Source organism: Aquarana catesbeiana, linkage group LG05 (assembly GCF_042186555.1).
Source record: "Aquarana catesbeiana isolate 2022-GZ linkage group LG05, ASM4218655v1, whole genome shotgun sequence".
Classification (NCBI taxonomy): domain Eukaryota; kingdom Metazoa; phylum Chordata; class Amphibia; order Anura; family Ranidae; genus Aquarana; species Aquarana catesbeiana.
The window spans coordinates 306,452,918-306,475,382 of record NC_133328.1 but is presented as its reverse complement, the minus strand read 5'-3'; the positions used below and the strand labels follow the sequence as shown (position 1 = coordinate 306,475,382).

Genomic DNA, 22,465 nt, shown 5'->3' with positions numbered 1-22,465 from the left:
CCCTGACTTCCCACCAGGATTGCAAAATCGTTCACTACAAGCCCCAAACGCTGAATCACCCTTACTCGCCAACATTGCTTTAAAAATGACCTGATCTTAGATTATGATATACTGAAAAAAGATGAAAACACCCAGGGTTTACCGCTCTGGACCTATTTTCAACTACGAAGCTATGTCAATAACACTCACAGAAAGAAACACTTCGTAAGACATTTGACAGAAATGGAATCAGTGTGCCTGGAGGGAGCAGAAATTCGGAAAGCAACTTCATTAGCCTATACATGGTTGCAAGACACAAAACAACCAGCCGTGGACAGATTCAGAGAGCACTGGAATAGGGAACTCAAAGTAGAGTTGTCTGACCGACAATGGCAAAGGGCATGTATATTAGCTCATAAATGCTCCTTGAGGACCAGAATGCAGGAAACTGGATATAAATTGCTTACACAATGGTATGCTACCCCTACCAAACTGCATAAATGGTAGCCTCAATCCTCAGAACTTTGCTGGCGATGCAAGAAAGCTAAAGGCACTCTTTTTCACATATGGTGGCAATGCCCGGAGATAGCACCATATTGGTCAGAGGTGGTTAAAATTATACGCCAAATCACAGAAACCTCGCTGAAGTTGGATGCGGCGTGTTGTTTGCTCCATGTTAACAATTTTTCACTTCCAAAATATAAGAGGTCTCTATCTAAGCACTTATTGAATGCACCCAAAACCCTTATACCTCTCTATTGGAAATGTACACATGTGCCTTCTATTAAAGAATGGCTACACAGGATTACCGATATCCGAGACATGGAGGAAACGATCGCTCAGTCTAACAATGCGATTGAGAGATACCACAAAACATGGTCTCCTTGGTTTACGTTTAGATATTCACGAGAATATGAGAAACTGAAATCAATGGAACCTGACTGAGGTAATTTAATACACCCCTCTTAGGGGCTTTCTGGTTTCAACCTATATTAAGTATCACACTTAACCCGGCTTTGAATTATATGTCTGATGACTTAATGTATTAAAATGGAAATGTTTATGATTATAGAACTCCTTTTCAAGTTGCAAATAAACTCTAACACTTATTTGCTGAAAACAGATAGTAGATTACCAGGCGATACTGTGGGACTAATGACTTGATATGTTCTAGATGAAATATCCTGACCACTCTTTATAGCCAATGATTCCACACCTCTATATTATTTCTTCTTATACTGACTCTACCACTACTACATCCTTTTTCTTCTTAAATCTAGATCTTTCTTTACCTTACACTGCTACCTCTTATCTATACCTTTATATACAAATAACTCGCTTGAGAAGCGACTTTAAGGTGACCATAAAGTATTAAAGACATGACAAAGTGATTGTACTCCTGTTAGAATACATACGCAATGTTTAGTTTTAAAACTCTTAATCATATCCTATAAATATGCCTCCAGCTAACACTGTATGAATCTGAATGGATAATTTCAACCCATGTACATGTTTAACAGTGATTATATGTAACATGTGTTACCTTTAATAAACTTTCTTTTAAATGAAAAAAAAAAAAATAATAATTTTGAGTGTAAAAATTAGTATTAGTATGGAGATATGGCTTTTAAAAAAAATACTATATCATTCATGAGATCAAAGAGAAAAAGAATCTAGAAATCAGTTTGGGAGAACTCTGTGTGAATAGGAACAGCAAAACATCTTTGTTCATATAGCATTATTAAAGAAGACATTAAATGCGCTGCATTCAACGATCACAGAATTTACAGCATGAGGAATGTGCTACCTACAATATGAACACTAGTTTTACTAGACCGAGTGCTTCCGTTTAGTTTTTGCTTCCGAGCATGCGTCGTTTTTTTGTCCGACAAACTAGCACACAGACGAGCGGATTTCTGGGGCCGGCGGAGTTACGTCTTAAAGATTTGAAGCATGTTCCAAATCTAAAGTCCGTCAGATTTGCGGCTGGAAAAGTCCGCTGAAACCCACACACGATTGGATTGTCCGTCGGACTTTTGTAGCCGAAAAGTCCAACCGTGTGTACGCGGCATTATAGTTGTTGGCCTCTCAACTGCATGTCCTCATACATTCTCATTTTCGAAGAGCACAATGTGAAACATCTACCAATCCAACCCCCTACTTCATCAGCACTCCAGCTCAAGTGTCAAAGCTCAAACTGAAAAAAAGCTATGGTGGATAAACAAATACATACTTCCATAAGTATGCAAGTTCTGCATAAGATCAGTGGCCACAAATTCATTTTAAGTTTTAATAAAGCACTTGTAAAGTGCAGAGGTGTGACGGGGCAATTAAAAATATTCTCCTACCTATGCACTGCGCACAACCTCTCCAATATTCCTTTTCCTCTCTCTAATCACCACCTTATTAGTTTCACTCTCTCCTTGTCTGCCTCCTCCTTGCCTTCCAACTACCAAACTATTACCCGTAGAAACCTCCGCCATCTTAACCCTTCTCTTCTTTTACCTGCTACAGATTGTCTCTAAGACAAAATCTCATCCTTGTCCTGCCCCAACTTGGTTACTTCTGTCTACAACAGTTCACTGTCATCCACCCTGGATACCTTCGCCCCCCTCACTACACACAGAATCAGGCCCCGACCGCTACAACCCTGGCAGACACCAGAAGCCTCAAAAAACATAGCCGCGCTCTTGAGCGTCTGTGGCGTAAGACTAAGTCACAGCATGATTTCAGCCAATATAAATCTGCCCTCCAAAAATACCATTCCTGCCTCCACACTGCCAAACAGACCTACTTCATCACTCTCATCAACACCCTCTCACGCAGTCCCCATCAACTCTTTTCTACCTTTATCACTCTACTTCATCCTCCATTAACTCCACCCACTAACTTACTGACTGCCCAGGAGATTGCTAATCACTTCAAAAATAAGATTGAGACAATTTGTCTCGAGATCTCCGCTCTACAGATATCTCCCTCACGTTACACTCCTTGTCCTCCTGCACAATCAACACTTCCCTCTTTTAACCCAGCTATTATAGAGGAAGTCACTAAACTTTTTTTCTAAAGCCCACCTAACCCTGTTCCTTCTCAAATACTACGGTCACCACCTGACTCTATCCTACACTCTTTAACTCATATCTTCAACCTCTCACTCTCTACCGGCATCTTCCCCAACCCTCTAAAACATGCGCTAGTCACTACCATACCAAAAAAGGCCTCACTAGACCCCACCAATTCTTACAACCTAAGACCCATCTCTTTACTCCCTTTTGCCTCCAAACTCCTTGAATGTTTAGTCTACAACCGACTGATCGACCACCTCATTGAGAATAACCTTCTTGATCCCCTTCAGTCTGGATTTTGCCCACAGCACTCCACAGAAACCGCCCTCCTAAAACTCACAAACAACTTACTTACAGCCAAAACCAATGGTCATTATTCCATACTCTTACTCTTGGACCTTTCCGCTGCTTTTAATACAGTTCACCACCCCCTACTCCTCAAAAAACTCAATGTGCTTGGTCTCCATGGCTGCACTGTCTGTTGGTTCGAATCCTACCTATCTCATCGCACCTTCAGTGTCACTTACAACTCCACTTCCTCTTCTCCAACTCCTCTTACCGTTGGGGTCCCCCAAGGTTCTGTCCTTGGACCTCTACTATTCTTGATCTACACTTCCTCCCTGGGTCAGCTGATAGCCTCCCATGGCTTCCACTAACATTTATATGCTGATGACACCCAAATATATCTCTCTGCCCCTCAGCTTACCCCATCAATATCCTCACGCATCACTGATTTACTAACAGACATATCAGCCTGGATGTCAAACCACTTCCTCAAACTGAATCTACCTAAAACTGAGCTCTTAATATTTCCTCCCCCATATGCTCCTTTCCCTGACTTCTCTGTCAAGATCAATGGCACATCTATCAGTCCTTCCCCACATGCCAGGGTGCTAGGGGACACCTTAGACTCTGAACTGTCCTTTCAGGACCACATACAATCCCTGTGAAAATCATGCCGCCTTAGCCTCCGCAACATTTCCAGAATACACCCCTTTTTAACTAATGACACCACCAAGCTTCTAATTCACTCCCTGGTTATCTCTCGCCTCGACTACTGCAACTCCCTCCTCATTGGATTACCTTTGCAAAGACTATCCCCCCTTCAGTCCATAATGAATGCTGCTGCAAGACTCATCCACCTTACCAACCATTAAGTGTCCTCCACCCCTCTCTGCCAATCCCTGCACTGGCTTCCACTCACCCAACGAATAAAATTCAAAATACTAACAATAATTTACAAAGCCATCCATAACTCTGCCCCCAGCTACATCACTAACGTAGTCCCAAAATACCAACCAAGAATAAAACATTACATACTTGTACAGCAACAGTATATTGAAACAGATACGGTATACAGAAACCACCTGACCGTGAGCTTTAAAAGAAAAAAAAAATTTCCCTGGTGTGCGTGTTTCTCATCCCCGGCTCCTATGCAGCTGAGAACAAAGGGTATATAATAATTTATAAATAAATAAATAAATAAAAAAAAGGGAAAAAAAATACATTTTTTTAAAATCAATAATTAAAAAAAAAAATATACAAATGTTTTGCCTTTCCTTTCTATTTTAGTCTGCACGCCAATACAGACCTCTCTACACAGTTGCCGGACGGATATTGTTTGATACACGCTTGTATGAAATCTACTTAAAGGGTAAGTTCACCTTTACAGAAAAATCTGTAAGGTGAACTTACACAGGATCCCCTCCTCCACCCCCGCTGACCTGCAGTGCGGCAATATCCCATTATGAGCCCTGCTATAGCCGCCTCACCGGTCTGGGGCTTAGAAATCCCTGCACCTTAATCTCCTAGACATACCCAGTCAGGCGGGATGTTTAGGAGCATTCTAATTGAACCTGCGTAGCCCGTCCTCTAAGCGGGGAAGACGACGCGTAAATGCTGTGAGGATTTCTAAGCCCCGGAACGGTAAGGCGGCTTTAGCAAGGCTCAGAATGGGAGATCGCCGAGCTGCAGGTCAGCGGGACTGGGGGGGTTGAGGAGGGGGTCCTCTGTAAGTCCACCTTACAGTTTTTTTCTGTAAAGGTGAATTTACACTTTAAGTGCAATAAACAGCTTCTGTGACAGTTTTAAACTGTTATGTGCGGACTTCTCTTTTCTGCTCTTCTCTTTTATACATGTCAACCTTTGAGGGAGGAGAGATCCGGAGCTGTTGGTCGAGTCTGTGACGGATCACTGATAATTGTCGTGTGAGGCATTTGCTTTCATCCTATGCGCATTGTGACCATTTATAATTTTATGGTCATGGCTTTCTGGTAAGTGGCCTTTAATCTCTTTCCTGCACATGAGGTGGAAATACTCAGAATTGTTTTTGGGTTTCCAACTTCGGATTTTTTACATATTCTTACACAAGTTTTTTTTTTCTTTTTATTATATATGCATTTCACACTGCTGTGATCTGTAAGATATTTGCACTTTCACATGTTAGACTCTGAGCTACATCAGATTTGCCAAATGCATAGAAGTCTTTGTTTATGGGGCCATTAGGTTTGCTGAGAGTTCCCCTACTATCTATGGGTGGGGAATGCAGCTTTATTGGTTCTTTCTAGATTATAAATAGCATTTTAACATGAAGCACCTTGACATGATTCATCTCTTCAGTTTAATGTTAATTAAGTTGTATGGGTGAAATATGCAAGAAGCTTTATGTTATACCACTGTTTTTGATTGATATAATACAGTAATTTTAAGCCTGTAATAAATGGAGTATGCAGTCCATTTCTTTTGGAATTTCTAGTGACAAAGAGACAAGATGTAAAGGAAGTGCCAGTGCTGGGGTAAAGGTAGGTAGATCTGTCCTGCAGCAGCAAATTTACTTAAAATAAAATAATAAGCACACCTGAGGGAGGCCAAGAGTTAAACACGACAATGGCGGTGGGTTGGACACAGCCATCATAGCAAATAAAATGATGAAAATCTACCTTGATGTAAAATCCCCAACTGGGGTTTTTTTTAGCCCCACATCAATCTCACAGAAGTAATATATTTCCTAGAGATAAAGCAGATCTGAACCCTTTCAATTAAAAGAAACTGACTACTTGATAGCATCCAAAAATGTGAATACTTTATTGGCTACATAATAAAATCCAATGGTGGGCAGGCTTACATGCTTTAGCTAGAAAGACTTAGTCATGGTGCTATGGCTAAGGCTTTCTAGCTGAAATATGTAAGCCTGTCCTTCCACTGGATTTCATTATGAAGACAATAAGTATTTACATTTTTAAAATAATACAGAGGAGCCAGCTTCTTTTTGTTGGACAGAAAACTTGTGGCGTGTGATGTTCCTCCAGCTTGAGAACTAGTAATGCAGTCAGTCCTGACAGTCTAGATGGATGCTCTTCTTGTGTATGTTGTGCAGATCTGAACCCTTAATTTGGGGGTGAATAAAAAGTGTACTGTTGCTGTATTAGGTAATTTAAAAGGAGAAGTACAGCCAAACCTAGTTTGGCTGTACTTCCCCTGTGGATCACAAGAGTGTAGTTTCTTCTGCACTCCTGTGACCTGTTTTCAGCAGACAGCAGGCTAAAAACTGCTGTAGTTGTTGAGTGCCTGAGCCGTTTGCTCCTGCACCCCCCCCACCACCACCACAGTCCAGAGCTCCAGTGAGTGCAGGGGACAGAACAGAGAGTGCCGGGGGACTGATGCAGCTAGGTAAGTATGATTATAAAATACAAAACATCCCCATACTTCTCTTTTAATTGTCTTCACATGGTGATGTAGATATTGAGTTCACAAGCACAGTTCAATAGAGGTAGTGGCGTAATGGCTCTTATAAGAAAATGTTCAATTTTACTATTTTCATATCTAAAATTTAAATATAATTTTTGATAGGTCTGAATGATAGTGGTGATCTCATTTCCCATCATTTTTACCCATCTTTGAGATTTGGTTTGCTTGGTATGTTTTGGTCGAATAGCGTAACCCCTCCTAATTAAGGGGAGTCAATATGGACAATGTATACATTTAGCAGCATACAGAACTTCATTTTTTTAATAGTGGTCACGAAGAGCTTGTAGCGTCACTCCAAGCTGGAGGCTTCAGGCTCTCCCTGCTGATACTCAGAACAAGTGAGCAGGAGTCTGAGTGCACCAATCCAGAAGTGTAGGTAAACCAAAGAAAAGATGCCACTCAAACTGACCAGATGTAGTCACTGTGTATGGCCTCAGCTGGCAGTGCTCTGGCAACACACTGATATGTTTCGCCCCGACCACTGCAGCAGTGCTAGCTGAGGCCAAACACCATGACTGCATCGGGTCAGTTCGAGCAGCATTTTTTTTTCTCAGTTTATTTTTTTTATACATGTATGGACAATGGTTTTACTCTTCCCTGCAGGGCACTGCCACATGGTACAGTGCGTATCGTCACACTGAGCTAAAATGCAAAATGTTTTCTTGTCCTTCAATGGGCAACGCTGCTGGTGTGAACGAACCCTTATACCACCAATTATTGCTTAAGTTTAATGGCTTGTGTTGATCTTCTTACACTTTTCATCTGCAACATTTTTCAAATCCAGTCATTTAGAGCATATAGGTCAAACCTCAAACTACAGGATAGGGAGGATGATCCAACTTCATTATGGCAGATAACAAGACTCTGGGCTACAGAGTGGTCATCTATCAATAATCCAAGAATAGAAGCAGTTTAACATGAACCTAAATAGCACATTTTTAAAAAGTAAAACCAGAGATGTTTTTACACTTAAAGTTTAATATGTAGATGATGCATATAAAATAATAAAATTAACATATCCTTTAAAGAGCAACTCCAGGCAATAACTAGGTTTTACTGTATGTGGCCCAATGTATCTTGCTCCTAGATCTTCGTATGTACTGTTGGGTAGGGCCGAGATCTCTATTCCATAATTCTATTATGTTAAATGTCCAATCTCTTCGATCCCAAGTAGGGATTTTAGAATAAACAGCCTGCATTATTTTTTATTTTATTTTTGCCAGCAACTGGTGTTCCTGGAATTGCTGATAACAAGAACTTTTTTTTTTTAAGATCACGTGTTTCAAGGGTTTTCTTTTAATTTAATTGGATTGTACCTCAATAAATATTTGCAGCTGTTGACTGTCCTATAAATTATTACCCTTCCTTCCACATAGAGCTCTCAAAAACCCTGCAACTGTGTATATAGCCTTCAGCTTCTTTGAAGCCATATTCTATCAGCACCAAGATTGCTCTTTCGTAAAATTATGTTACCATCTATAAAGGACTTCTTACAAAGAGAATATACTCCTGTTAACATTGAATATCTTAATGCTATGATCTGCTCCACAGCTTGCCAGCTGCAACCATTCAGCATTGTCCAGATCATCATGTCCAGCACGACCCGGTTTGCTTCTCCAACAGACTTGCTTGACAGTCAGAGTGTGACAAAGGCTAAAAGAGATATAACAGAATAAGGAGAGGATCTGTGTGACAACAGTAAAATGTCAGACTCAGCTGGGCTGCAAGATTCAAATACCATCTTATATCTAATTAGTGTACTTTATCTCACTACTGCCAACTGAGAGACATTGACTTGTCACAACCTGCAGGTATTAAATATGCTGAAATTGCCAGGGTTATTAACAACATTAATGACATTTTATCCCTTCTCTTGTCAATAATTTAAACTGCAAACTCATCATCAAGTTTAAATTTCAACACATTAGTGTCAGGTCAGACATCTCAATTATATTCTAATGATTTTTGGGGATGCTTCTCTGCTGGCACTTTTAAACCAATCTGCCCTTGTGTGAATGAAACTCAAAATTTAGGAGAAAATACAAACACCTGTATTTGCAAATTTTACATATGTTAACAGAGGAAAAGAATAACTTATCAGTTTCAGATATTGAACTAAACATGTATTAATACACTAAATGAAAAGTAACATATACCAGGTCATCATATCAATCACTACATTGGAAAATAACGTAGGCATTAATTGAATACATTTATTTAGTTTCCCTTGCAGGTGGTGTATGCTGCACCTAAGCCTTGTTGTGTAATAGTAAAAGCCACTAGCCAGTGTGCATTAGTGTGCAAAAATTAAAAAGGGAATGTATAATGCTTTGTACATATTTTCCCTCTTTATTGTGCTCTGAAGCAAAGTAAAAGTTTTTTCTTTTTTAGTCAGAAGTGTAAATAAAGCACAAGAATATGAATTGGCCTCCTTTGAAGCATGGGCTTCTTTAACTGCTTCAATACTGGGCACTTTTACTCCCTTCCTGCCCAGGCCAATTTTCAGCTATCAGCGCTGTCACACTTTGAATGACAATTGCGCTGTCACGCAATGCTGTACCCAAATGAAATTGTTACCTTTTTATTCACACAAATAGAGCTTTCTTTTTGGTGGTATTTAATCACTGCTGTTTTTTGTTTTTTTTTGCTAAAAAAAAAAAAAAAAAAAAAAAACCCAGAAAATTTTAGAAAATTTTGAATTTTGTAAATAAGTAATTTTTGTCCTTCACTGATGTGCACTGATGAGGATGCACTGATGAGGTGACACTGATGAGCACTGATGAGATGGCACTAATATGCAGCACTGATAGACAGCACTTATGGGCAATGATATGCGGCACTGACTTGCATTACTAATGGGCACAGATTGGCATCACTGCTGGGCACTGTTGGGGCTGAACGGATAATCAGGGCACTGATGATTAGTGCCCTGATTATCCGTACATGTCTCCCCTGTGGGGAGATGCTGCAGATCGGCTTTCCTCAGACACTGTCAGTGTGAAGCGAAAAGTGTTTCATGTGAACAGCTGTGAATGGACACTGCTGATCACATGGGTAAACAGGCGCGTCATTGGCTCTTTACCGAGATCGGGTCCTGCCGTGTCCAAGTGACACATTGCGCATGCGATCGTGGCATGCCCCCACAAGTGCGGTGGGACTGGGGTGACGTCATATGACGTTGTCCCAGAACAGAGCATCTCGCCAGCCATCATTTGTCTAAACCGCGGGCAGGAGGTAGTTAATTATTCTATTTCTATATACTATTTATTTTTTGCTTACAGAGATTGTTAGATCAAGGAAAAATTTATGGAAAAAAGCAGTTACTAGACCAATAGTTTATCCCCTTAAAGCAAACTTTTCCTGAGAGACGCATGGAGATGCTGCTACCAATCCTCTTCTGAAGATACTAATTATCTGGATAGAACACTGACCAACTGGGATCTCTGACCTAATACAAGTATGCATACAGTGGGGCAAAAAAGTATTTAGTCAGCCACCAATTGTGCAAGTTCTTCCACTTAAAAACATGAGAGAGGCCTGTAATTGTCATCATAGGTATACCTCAACTATGAGAGAGAAAATGTGGAAACAAATTTAGACAATCACTTTGTCTGATTTTTGAAAGAATGTATTTGCAAATTATGGTGGAAAATAAGTATTTGGTCAATATCAAAAGTTCATCTCAATACTTTATTATATATCCTTTGTTGGCAATGACAGAGGTCAAACGTTTTCTGTAAGTCTTCACAAGGTTGTCACACACTGTTGCTGGTATGTTGGCCCATTCCTCCATGCAACACGGACTACCTCCGGAGGTTTTCTATGGGGTTGAGATCTGGAGACTGGCTAGGCCACTTCAGGACCTTGGAATGCTTCTTACGAAGCCACTCCTTCGTTGCCCGGGCGGTGTGTTTGGGATCATTGTCATGCTGAAAGACCCAGCTACGTTTCATCTTCAATGCCCTTGCAGATGGGAGGAGGTTTACACTCAAAATCTCACGATACATGGCCCCATTCATTCTTTCATGTACACGGATCAGTCGTCCTGTACACTTTGCAGAGAAACAGCCCCAAAGCATGATGTTGCCACCCCCATGCTTCACAGTAGGTATGGTGCTCTTTGGTTGCAACTCAGCATTCTCTCTCCTCCAAACACTACGAGCTATGTTTCTACCAAACAGTTATACTTTGGTTTCATGTGACCATATGACATTCTCCCAATCCTCTTCTGGATCATCCAAAAGCTCTCTAGCAAACCTCAGATGGGTCCGGATATGTACTGGCTTAAGCAGGGGGACACTTCTGGCACTGCAGGATCTGAGTCCCTGGCGGTGTAGTGTTACTGATGGTAGCCTTTGTTAAGTTGGTCCCAGCTCTCTGCAGGTCATTCACTAGGTCCCCCGTGTGGTTCTGGGATTTTTGCTCACCGTTCTTGTAATAACTTACTACTCTGATATTACAACACTACACTCATACTCCTATTCCTATAATCAGTTTAGATCTTCCACACATGTTTTTGATTGTTTCATTTGGTTTTACTCATTCACACACTCTCCTTTTGATTTGTTTTTCACTTTTATTCCACCATGTGTTGGCTGACACTACACACTCATTTCATTCACCTGGACATGGCACTGTAGTCAGCATTGTGCTAGCCATCCATTTAATTTTACTTTATCACTCAAAGGGTTTTTCATATTCCTTGTACCACATATCACTTCCCACTCACCTGTGTTTACACACCACACCACTCAAACAACCCTATAACTATACAACCATTTCTTTTATGGTTGTGCCACTTTCTATATAATTAATTATAATCATGAAACCTTAGGACACCAGATCAATATATATTGATTACTAGGATTGCAGTTAGCCCATACACTTCATACTTTTGCCAATGTGCTGAGAATCATTTTGACTGATTGGGTATTTGTCGCAGGTGCTGACTTCTCCTTCCCCTGGAGGGCGTCTATGTGGCTCCTTGTAAGCCCCTTGGGCTGGACTCATGCGCTCTGGGGAGACAGGGGCGAATATGGGGGCCCCCCGGATCCATTTACGGCTTTTACTGGCCAAAGGATTATTCCCTCTACTTTTCAGCGGTAAATATACTAACACTTTTAACCTTACAATGAGATTTATGATGACATGTTCTTAAATTTTGAAGATATTCAATGTATTTTATAGAACCAACTATCCCCCTGATGATGACCGCACACAGGTCGAAACGCGTCGGGGATTTATACCGTCAACAGCCCGGAAATGTATGACTGTATATAATTTTGTGTAAAGATGTGTCGACTTTATATTGTGGAATATGTATTGTACTACTTGGCCAGTGCTCTATGTTGTAATGCCAATTGAATTATAGCATTACAATTGTTCATGGTTCAATAAAAGCACTTACTGGTTATACATTTTTTTATTATTTCTGAATATCAAGATTTTGCTGTCTAAAGCCCCACCGGGGAAACTGTCCATTTTTTACTATTATTGCTTTGGGGGTGTGCAGCGCATGCGTCTCTCCCACATGTGTTTTTCTCTTTATTTCTGTGTTACTGATGGTAGCCTTTGTTAAGTTGGTCCCAGCTCTCTGCAGGTCATTCACTAGGTCCCCCGTGTGGTTCTGGGATTTTTGCTCACCGTTCTTGTAATAATTTTGACCCCCACGGGGTGAGATCTTGCGTGGAGCCACAGATCGAGGGAGATTATCAGTGGTCTTGTATGTCTTCCATTTTCTAATTATTGCTCCCACAGTTGATTTCTTCACACCAAGCTGCTTGCCTATTGCAGATTCAGTCTTCCCAGCCTGGTGCAGGTCTACAATTTTGTTTCTGGTGTCCTTCGACAGCTCTTTGGTCTTCACCATAGTGAAGTTTGGAGTGTGACTGTTTGAGGTTGTGGACAGGTGTCTTTTATACTGATAACAAGTTCAAACAGGTGCCATTAATACAGGTAATGAGTGGAGGACAGAGGAGCCTCTTAAAGAAGATGATACAGGTCTGTGAGAGCCAGAAATCTTGCTTGTTTGTAGGTGACCAAATACTTATTTTCCACCATAATTTGCAAATATATTCTTTCAAAAATCAGACAATGTGATTGCCTGGATTTGTTTCCACATTTTGTCTCTCATAGTTGAGGTATACATATGATGACAATTACAGGCCTCTCTCATGTTTTTAAGTGGGGGAACTTGCACAATTGGTGGCTGACTAAATACTTTTTTGCCCCACTGTATCTGTAAATTCAGAAATCCTTATTTGTATGTTTGTTTCAGGAAAAGGACAGAAAGTATTAAAGACAATAAACCTGACAGTCAGGAAACTAGCATTTTCAGAAACAGAAGTAGCATTAACAGCCTACATGACTACGATAGAACATTTTCTTTTACCAGATATATTCATATCAGTTCAAAACATTTACCAAATACTCCCATAGAGTTCACATGGGACCAATACATATGTGCTATAAATATGAATCTAATTATGCCAGCTCCCATATTAAGGTTTCTGTAGTCTGAGAAGTCTACTCTTCATAAATAGAGAAATTACCCATGGCACTGGAACAATTTGACTTTAAAAATGGATAACTATGTTGGCTTATTAAACAACTGTCAAGGGTTACATTTTTCTGGAATGTGTCTTAAAGTAAAAGTCCGTTCAAAAGCTATCCACGTTTAAACCTACTCCCGCCCCCATTCTAAGCCCTATGCTAACTACCCTGTAAAGAAAAGATGTGCATACTTCCCAAATCTAAAAGCGGTCTGGTAACGTGATCCCCCCACAGCAGCTGTGTCTTCAGTGAAGCGAAGAGAAAGCAGTGACGACTGCAGAACCTAGCAGTGACATCATCCTTTGACTTACTGTGGGGCATCCATGGTCAGCTGTCCCTTCTCTCCATTTAACCACTTGACATCCGGAATGTTTTACCCCTTTCATGACCATTGTTTGCTATTCAGCACTGCGCAACTTTAACTTGCGCTGTCATGCAACACTGTACGCAAATTAAATTTATATATTTTTTTTCTCACAAATAGAGCTTTCTTTTGGTGGTATTTCATCACCACTGGGTTTTTTAATACATAAACGAAAAAAGACAGACAAAACAATATTTTCTACTTTCTGTTCTAAAACATATCTGATAAAAAAAAAAAAAAAAAAAAAATCAAATTTCTTCATAAATTTAGGCCAAAATGTATTCTGCTACATGTCTTTGGTTAAAAAAAAAGGTGAAAAGTGTGCAAAAGTTATAGCATTCAAAAACTATATATATATATATATATATATATATATATACCGTATTCATCGGCGTATAACACGCACTTTTTTCCCCTTAAAATCAGGGGAAAATCGCGGGTGCGTGTTATACGCCGATCCCCTGCGATCCTGACCTGTCAGAATTAAAAAATCGCTGACCGCGATTTGAAAATGGCGCCGCCGGTGCCGAAATACACAGTGCCGGTCCTCGGCTCTTCTCGGCGGCTTTCGGTTTCACTCGAGCGCCGCCCGAACCTAGCCGAGTATACTCGGCTAGTTTCGGTTAGCTCCGCTCACCGTCCGAGTGGAACCGAAAGTAAACGAGAGCCGCCGAGAAGAGCCAAGGACCGGCTCTGTGTATTTCGGCGCCGGCGGCGCCATTTTCAAATCGCGGTCGGCGATTTTGAAGCTCACAGGCTTCGGCAAGGCTGGACTGGGGCAAGGCTGGACTGGGGCAAGGCTGGACTGGACACTGGGGAAGGCTGCACTGACATGGCTGCACTAGCAAGGCTGCACTGACAAGGCTGCACTGACAAGGCTGCACTAGCAAGGCTGCACTGACATGGCTGCACTGACATGGCTGCACTGACATGGCTGCACTGACATGGCTGCACTGGCAAGGCTGCACTGGCAAGGCTGCACTGGCAAGGCTGCACTGACATGGCTGCACTGGGCAAGGCTGGACTGGGGCAAGGCTGCACTGATGGGCATTTAAATGTAAGTTTTTTTCCTTTCAACTTCCCTCCTAAAAGTTTTTTTTCCTTAAAATTCCCTCCTAAATTGAGGTGCGTGTTATACTCCGGTGCGTGTTATACGCTGATAAATACGGTATATATATATATATATATATATATATATATATATATATATATATATATATATATATATAAATTGGAATTTATGCAGCTATGATGCTATACTGGTAATGACAGAGATCAGCGACTTATAGTGTCACTGTGATAGGGTGGCGGGCAATCTTGTGCTAGCAGACACTAGCTGGGAAGGGGTTAACATCTAGGGGCAAGCAAGGAGTTACCTGTGTGCCCAACATTGTGTAATGTGAGTAATATGTGCTGCTTTTACTTTCTGATTTGGCTGCTTCAGCAAGAAGAAACAGTCAGATTGTTGTTTCCTGTACACAGAGTTCTGTGTTTTTGATTGAAATCGGCTGATTGGCTGGGTCCAGTCAAAATCATTAGCTGAAATCTGCTGCCAAACTCGTGCTGTGCCCAATCACAGCATGGGTTGGCAGGGGGACCGCCCCGAATGCGGAAGACATGTGGGGACACACAGGTACGTTGTTCAGCCTGCATGTGCCGCTCGCCCGCAGTAAAACTACTGTGGACGGGCAGCAGGTAGTTAAAAGAGAAGTACAGGTTTAATTTTTTTTTTTTTAATCCTATGCTGCATCTGTCCTCCAGCGCCTCTACACCAGTGTTAATTTAGTCGACTAAAACGACTAAAACATTTTAGTCGACTAAATGAATACTATTTTAGTCGACTAAAATACGACAAACTAAAACAATTGAGATGACTAAAATACGACTAAAACTAAAAGCCATTTTAGTCAAAAGACTAAAATGAGACTAAAACTAAAATGCTATTATATTCCTAAGACTAAAATGAGACAAACTATAAATGCCATTTTAGTCAAAAGACTATGACTAAAACTAAATTGCAATTACTGAAATGTACTGGAGATTATAGTTGACTAAAACGTAGGACATTTTAGTCGACTAAAATGTACTGGAGATTTAGTCGACTAAATACGACTAAAACTAAAACAATTCCAGAAGACTAAAATTGGACTAAAACTAAAATGCCATTTTAGTTCTAAGACTAAAATTAACACTGCTCTGCACTGAGAACCGGGCGATCAAACATCACCAATCGCTCGGTTCCGACAGTTCCCCGAGCAGAGAGCTGCTGACTCTCAGTCACAACTCTCTGCTCTGCTGTCTCCTTGCTCATTGGAGTACTGAGCTTTGAAGGGGCGGGGCAGCCAGCTCAACCTCTCAGCGGCTCGCTGAGAGGCTGAGTGGGGTGTCAGTCCAGGCACTTGGTGGATCCAGACTCCATGGTCGGGATGACGTGGTGCCTGGACCAATAACGAAGATGTCAGCAGAGAGCGGACTTCAGTCTGCTCTGTGCTGAAAACGGGTCAGAGGGGTGCTAAAATGAATTGCACTCCTGTGATCCATAGGAGAAGTCCAGCCAAACTAGATTTAGCTGGACTTCTCTATTAAGCCAGCGCCAGGACCCGATCATGTGACCGGACTGCCCATATATTGGCTAAGTATACACATCTTTCCTTTACAGGGCAGTTAGCACAGGGCTTAGAATGGGAGTGGGAGCAAGTTTAAGTTTAGTTCAATTTTGACCAGACTTCTACTTTAATGTTGGCCGGCCAAATTTTGTGATTTTTTTTTCAATTAAAAAACAAAACAAAAATGCATGATTTAAAAAGTTGATTAGACTGTTGGTAAGTTTGGTTCATCAGCTTGAGGCTTCAAAGAAGGATAAAGAGGCTCAGGAGGAACAAGCAAATTAAAAAAACATGCCCCAAACAATACCAAGAGAGATTAAACCATCAACCAACCCACAAAAAGAGGGATAAACACACAGTAAGCTAGCTTGGATATTAAAGTGTCTGTCATGGTAAAATAAAACAAAACATATTCAGGAAAGCTTTGCAATATATGCCCATTTTCAATGGTTTACCCCTTAAACCCTTTCATGACTAAGCCTATTTTTGACATTTGGTGCTAGCACGTTAAAATCCATAATTTTTGCTAGAAAATTACTTAAAGCCCCCAAACATTATATATATATATTTTTTAGCAGAGAATCTAGAGAATAAAATGGTGATTGTTGCAATATTTTATATCACATGGTATTTGTGCAGCGGTGTTTTAAACGCAACTTTTTGGGAAAAGGGACACTTTCATGAATTTAAAAAAAAAAATCAAAAACAGTAAAGTTAGCCCAATTTTTTTGTATAATGTGAAAGATGATGTTACACCGAGTAAATAGATACCAAACATGTCACGCTTTATAATTGCATGCACTCGTGGAATGTTGACAAACTACGGTACCTAAAAATCTCCATAGGCGACGCTTTAAATTTTTTTTACGGTTACCAGGTTAGAGTTACAGAGGAGCTCTTGTGCTAGAATTATTGCTCTCGCTCTGACGATCGTGGCGATACCTCACATGTGTGATTTGAACACCGTTTACATATGCAGGCGCGACTTCCGCACGCGTTTTCTTTGCTGCGCGAGCTCGCGGCGACGGGGGCGCTTTAAAATTTTTTTTTCTTATTTTAATATTTATAAATTGTGTTTAAAAAAAAAAAAAAAAAAAAAAAATTTTGATCACTTTTATTGCTGTCACAAGGAATGTAAACATCCCTTGTGACAGTAATAGGTGGTGACAGGTGCTCTTTATGGAGGGATCGGGGGTCTAAAAGACTCCCGATCCCTCCATTGCACTTAAAAGTATTCAGATCGCCGTTTTATTTTTTTAAAACCGGTGCCATTGGCAGCCGAGTAAACGGGAAGTGACATCATGACGTTGCTTCCGTGTTTACTATTAGGAGGCTGGAATGAAGCCGCTTACGGTATAAATGGACAGGCGGTCCATTTACATCTGACCGCCAATAGAGGAGAGCAGGCTGCGTCTGTGTCTGCTCTGCATCAGTGGAGCAGACACGGACCAGCCATCCGCCTGCTCAGTGGGGATCAGCGGACAAATTCCCTGCTGAGCAGGCAGACTCCAACGGAGCCCGACGTGTGTAAGGCCTCTAAAAATGATGAAAATAAATGTGTATTGGCTACTTTTTTTAAAATGTTTTGTCAGATAAACCAAAAAGACTTTAATGTAGCTGTATGATAGAAAGGTGTGTTCTCTAAAACAGTATCATCTCAAAATAAAAGTGAATGAACACATACTAACCTTTGATCCATCTCATAACTTTTCATCCAGTCATTTAATGTAATACCACTTTCCCATTTGTACAGAAGAATCTTCCCACATTCTAATCCAACAGCAATAATATAACTACAGAAAAAAACAAAAAAACTGCTTGATGTAACACACCTGAACACGTTATTAAGATTTCCTATAAAATAATAAAAAAAAAAAAAAAAAAAAAAAAACATTCAAACTACTACAAATCAAAAATACAACTTTGTGGATTACAGTAAATTAGTATTTCCCAGCCCTGGAATAGTCCAACAGCTTTTATCTCTCTTGCAAGAGAAACCACATATTGGTTGACATTCCCCCTTTAGCAGAACTTGCCTAACAAAATAACTAGGCATTTAAGCACACGAATAACACTAGGGTGAACTTAGAGCAAAATGTCCTCTAAGAAGGGTAATTAAACTGTTCGGCTTTACATATAAACCCCCCTACCTCAATGATGCACCCCTTTCCAAAGGGCTGAGGGAGTGCCACTATTCTCCTCTATTGTGTGTTGTAAAATCAGGGTGGCCACCTTAGACCTCACTGATCAATGGTCAAAAAACAGGGATGACTTGCCTTCCTGGCAAGCATAACTGAACCCAGTCAAGCAGAAAAATGCCTAACTATTAATGAAAAGGCAACCCTCATTCGTTGGTGGTGATAATGTACATGGTGGAAAATTAGAATACAAACAATTCATCTATGCAGCAGGTGCACGTGCAGTTCAATATACTGTGACATCACTAATCAAATGGCATGAGGTCCCTACTATTTAGGCTGATTTTTCATGTCAAATTTCTGCCAAATATATATATATATATGCACATGTATATAGAATCTCGCTCAGTTAACAAGATAACTATAGAATTAGTTTACATGCTAAGCAAATTATGAATGTGATCTTTGCTGTGTTGTAGTAACGCAACACCGCTCTGCAAGAAAGCAGCAGAAGAAATTAGTATTTTAACACTCTATGGTTTTACAAGCAGCACACTGAGATTGGTCTAATCTCTCTCCTCATCATAGGCAGGCTCAGAACCTTTCTACCATACCCTTTGCTATCATTTACATGCTGGAAATTATTGTCAATTATTACCATAAATGACAGATTCTTTTTAAATCCATCTGTTATTACAAAAAAAACATCATCTGTGTGCCTCAAAAAATTAAGACATACTTTCAGGGAAAGGAGTGACAGAAAACAAGAAGTGCAAACCATACACACTCTTACCTTCCAAGAGAAGCAACTGCTTTATTAACACCAACAGCTGTGACAGAATCTCCCGCATCTAGAAGAGTAGAGCAAGGCTTGACCGAAACACAGTTGTGGTCATCCTGAGTGTCAAACACCTGACAGTCACCCCACACAATAACCTGAAAGATAATTTTGCATAAACTTTAGATTTAAAGGCTAAAGAAACTTACATTTCTTGCTACTGAAAGGTTTAACCTAATGCCAACACCGATAACAGTGTGCTAAAAATTAAGCCTAGCACAAACTGCTATTTTTTTTTGTTCAACTCAGCTAGCTAAATGAAAAAAAAGTTGACAGCTCAAGTTGGAGCTGTACTAACAACCCGATGTTAGTACATCGATTTCCCCACTGTTCTATTGTGTTCTGACAAGGAGATGCAACGCCCCCCACCTGCAGAACACTCCGGTCAGCAGAGCCGATCGGCAGATCTATTTCGGCCATCCTCCTTCTAAAGAATCTGGATGAACGGTCTGCTTCTATCGGACCAGCTGAACAGCCGGTTTCCTTGTCAAAAAGGTTTTTATTAGTTGAGCATAAAAGTTTAATACAATTAGGTACAATAAGTACTAATAATATAATATAACACAAATGATAAATGGTACAACTCATTGGCTTATTAATTCATTACAACCAGTTAATCAGTACAATATCTTCCATTTAACATTTGGTTACTGTCTGACCAAGGGAATGAAGCAGATTTTATGTTAAAATAAATTGTCTTATTTGTTGGACCAGAGCTTTGGAGATATTGTTTTATTAAATCATTATATAGGTAAAATATAGTAAAAATCACTTTTCCTTTGTTTCTACCTTTCCCTTTCCTTTCACTTCATTTTCACTTATCTTACACGTTTGCCATCAGTTTAATATATATGTCACTTATTTTTCACAGGCTCTCCACTCTTTCTGGGGATCACTGCCCCACTCATCTTTTGTTCTTTATCTCACCAATTTCACCATGTTTTCTCTCTGTGACCCATCTGGGGTGGTGCCTGGGTTGGTGGTGTGCTGCCCCAGGGGGGCCCCCTCAGCTCCAGGACGTGACATCATTGGCTGACCTGACTTGCGGGGCCCCGCTGCCTGTGCGCAAGTATATGTGTGTAAGTTTGATGGGTTAGGTGTACTATGTGGGGGACATACTCCACATTTACCCACCATTCTCTCCCAAAGTATTTTTCTCTCTTTAAATACGACTGTTTTCCATATCCCTAGGTTACCCTTGGTTTTTGCTCCTAAAGAGTGGCTATAAAGTCCCGAAACGCGTAGAGCTTACATCTACCCATAGGCGTACCTCACCAATAACTATGCATGAGCGTTCCATTTCCACTCATTGTTCCTCTTTTGTAACCTGTTCATTTGACACTTTAATGTGTCATATATCTTCTACTTGTGATTTTAGCTATTTAACTGTTCATGCAATGTAAATATAAGTCCTTGTTGGAATGTATACTTTGATGAAATATAGAGTAAGAATAGTAGCTATGTACATTTAAAATCATGTGAATATATGACCATTTTGAATATAATAAAACCTGTTTTTCTACCTGATTTTTGTACCTGCCCCCGTGTGCCTCATTTAAAATCCCGCCCTTTGTTCTCCTTTCTTTGTTATATATTGATATAAGAAGAACAAAGGGTTGCGCTAATACTAGTAGTGCGTAATGTAAAATCTACAGTGCAAGAGGTTTATACAGTGATCATACATAACAAATAAATAAATATAAAAATAAACCAGTGTGCAAAACATATGGTAATGGTGAAAGAAACAGTCCCGTCCAATGAGGCATCAATAAAATGTCATAGTGAGTTTAAATCACCAAAAAATAAAATTCCAAGTGACAATAGGTATATTTCTGTAATAGCGAAGAGGGGTCCACCACCAGAGAATAGAAGGGGTTGCTTCTCACCAGAAGGCCATGACCCCCCACCACAGAGGGTCACAGCAAGCAGAAAACTTTAAAAGCCAAAGGATGGGAACTGCCAGCGGTGTCCACCAGAGGTCATCTCAACATCAGCCACACCAACGAACCCATAGCAAAGGTATCATGGAATATAGAAGGGGCTCACATAGTGTAAAACTTTCTGTGATTTACGTGTCTCCTCTGGTAGCAGACATCTCCATCCCCCTCTTCCTGGATGTGACGGCAGAAGTGAGAGTTCTGCCGTCACGTGCCATGCCTTTGCAATCAGCTGTTTGAAGCAGTGAGGAGTTGAGTAAAGAGTTTAAATTGATTATGTGTTAGACAATCTGGTTTTAAGTTGAGTAAGGCTATGACAGGATCTGGTTGCAATTTTAGTTCAAACATTCTGGACGCAATTTCAAATATTTTCCCCCAAAACGTTTGTACCGTCGGACAGGACCACCATATATGCATATGAGTGCCTGGATCTGAACAGCCCCGAAAGCATTGAGCTGCTTGGGTTGGCGCAAATTTGGGCAACCTGGGGGGTACAAGGTACCAACGAGTTAGAACCTTATAGTTAGTTTCTACCGCCAGAATGTTTGGTGCAGAAGATTTAGTTGCAGTCCAGATTTTAGACCAATCAGCCATATCCAACGATTTTTCCAAGTCCTCCTCCCATTTCCGGGCATAAGGTGGTTTTTCGAGGCCAGGATTCGTTGAAATTTGTGAATATATGGAAGAAATCATACCTCTTGAGTGGGGGTCTTTTAGGCATACTGATTCAAAATTAGTGATTTGGGACATGGAGGTATTTGTGCTTACCAAAGGTGAATAGAAATTTTTAATTTGAAGGTATCTAAACAGTTCGGAGTGTGGTAGCTTATAGGTATCGCAGAGGGTAGGAAAGGTGAGGAAAGATGTGGAGGAAATCAGTTTATTTAGCCGAATAATGTCTAAAGAGGTCCAGGCTTTGAATGATTTAGGGGAGACCCAGGCTGGATAAAAAGCAGGGTTTTTGAGGAAGGATAAAAGAGGTTTATGAGGAGATTGTAACTGGTGTTTAAATTTGAGCTTATCCCATAAGGATAGAAAGTATTTGGCGATAGGATTACGTAGATTCTTCAGATCTTTGGAGTGGAGCCATAATAGATTTTAAATAGAGAGTGGGTCGCATTCTGAAGCTTCTATTACCCATAAGAGTATTTCTTGTGTTGCATGGTATTTAGAGAGGCTGGCAATGTGTGCTGCTCTGTAATAGTTTGCAAAGTTCGGAAAGCCAAGGCCTCCCTTGAG

At 40.5% G+C, this 22,465-nt stretch overlaps 1 protein-coding gene across 1 annotated transcript in view; it reads right to left on the bottom strand.

The window, feature by feature from the left end:
* Positions 1–7,751: 7,751 nt before the first annotated feature.
* Positions 7,752–22,465, bottom strand: part of ELP2 (elongator acetyltransferase complex subunit 2) — a 357,175-nt gene continuing 342,461 nt past the window's right edge. Inside the window, exons 20-22 of the mRNA XM_073630833.1 lie at positions 19,245–19,387; positions 18,002–18,106; positions 7,752–8,444 (exon numbers count right to left, since the gene is read on the bottom strand). Of these exons, the coding sequence (XP_073486934.1) occupies positions 8,282–8,444; positions 18,002–18,106; positions 19,245–19,387 (411 nt within the window). The 3' untranslated portion in view covers positions 7,752–8,281. The remainder of the gene's footprint in view (positions 8,445–18,001; positions 18,107–19,244; positions 19,388–22,465) is intronic.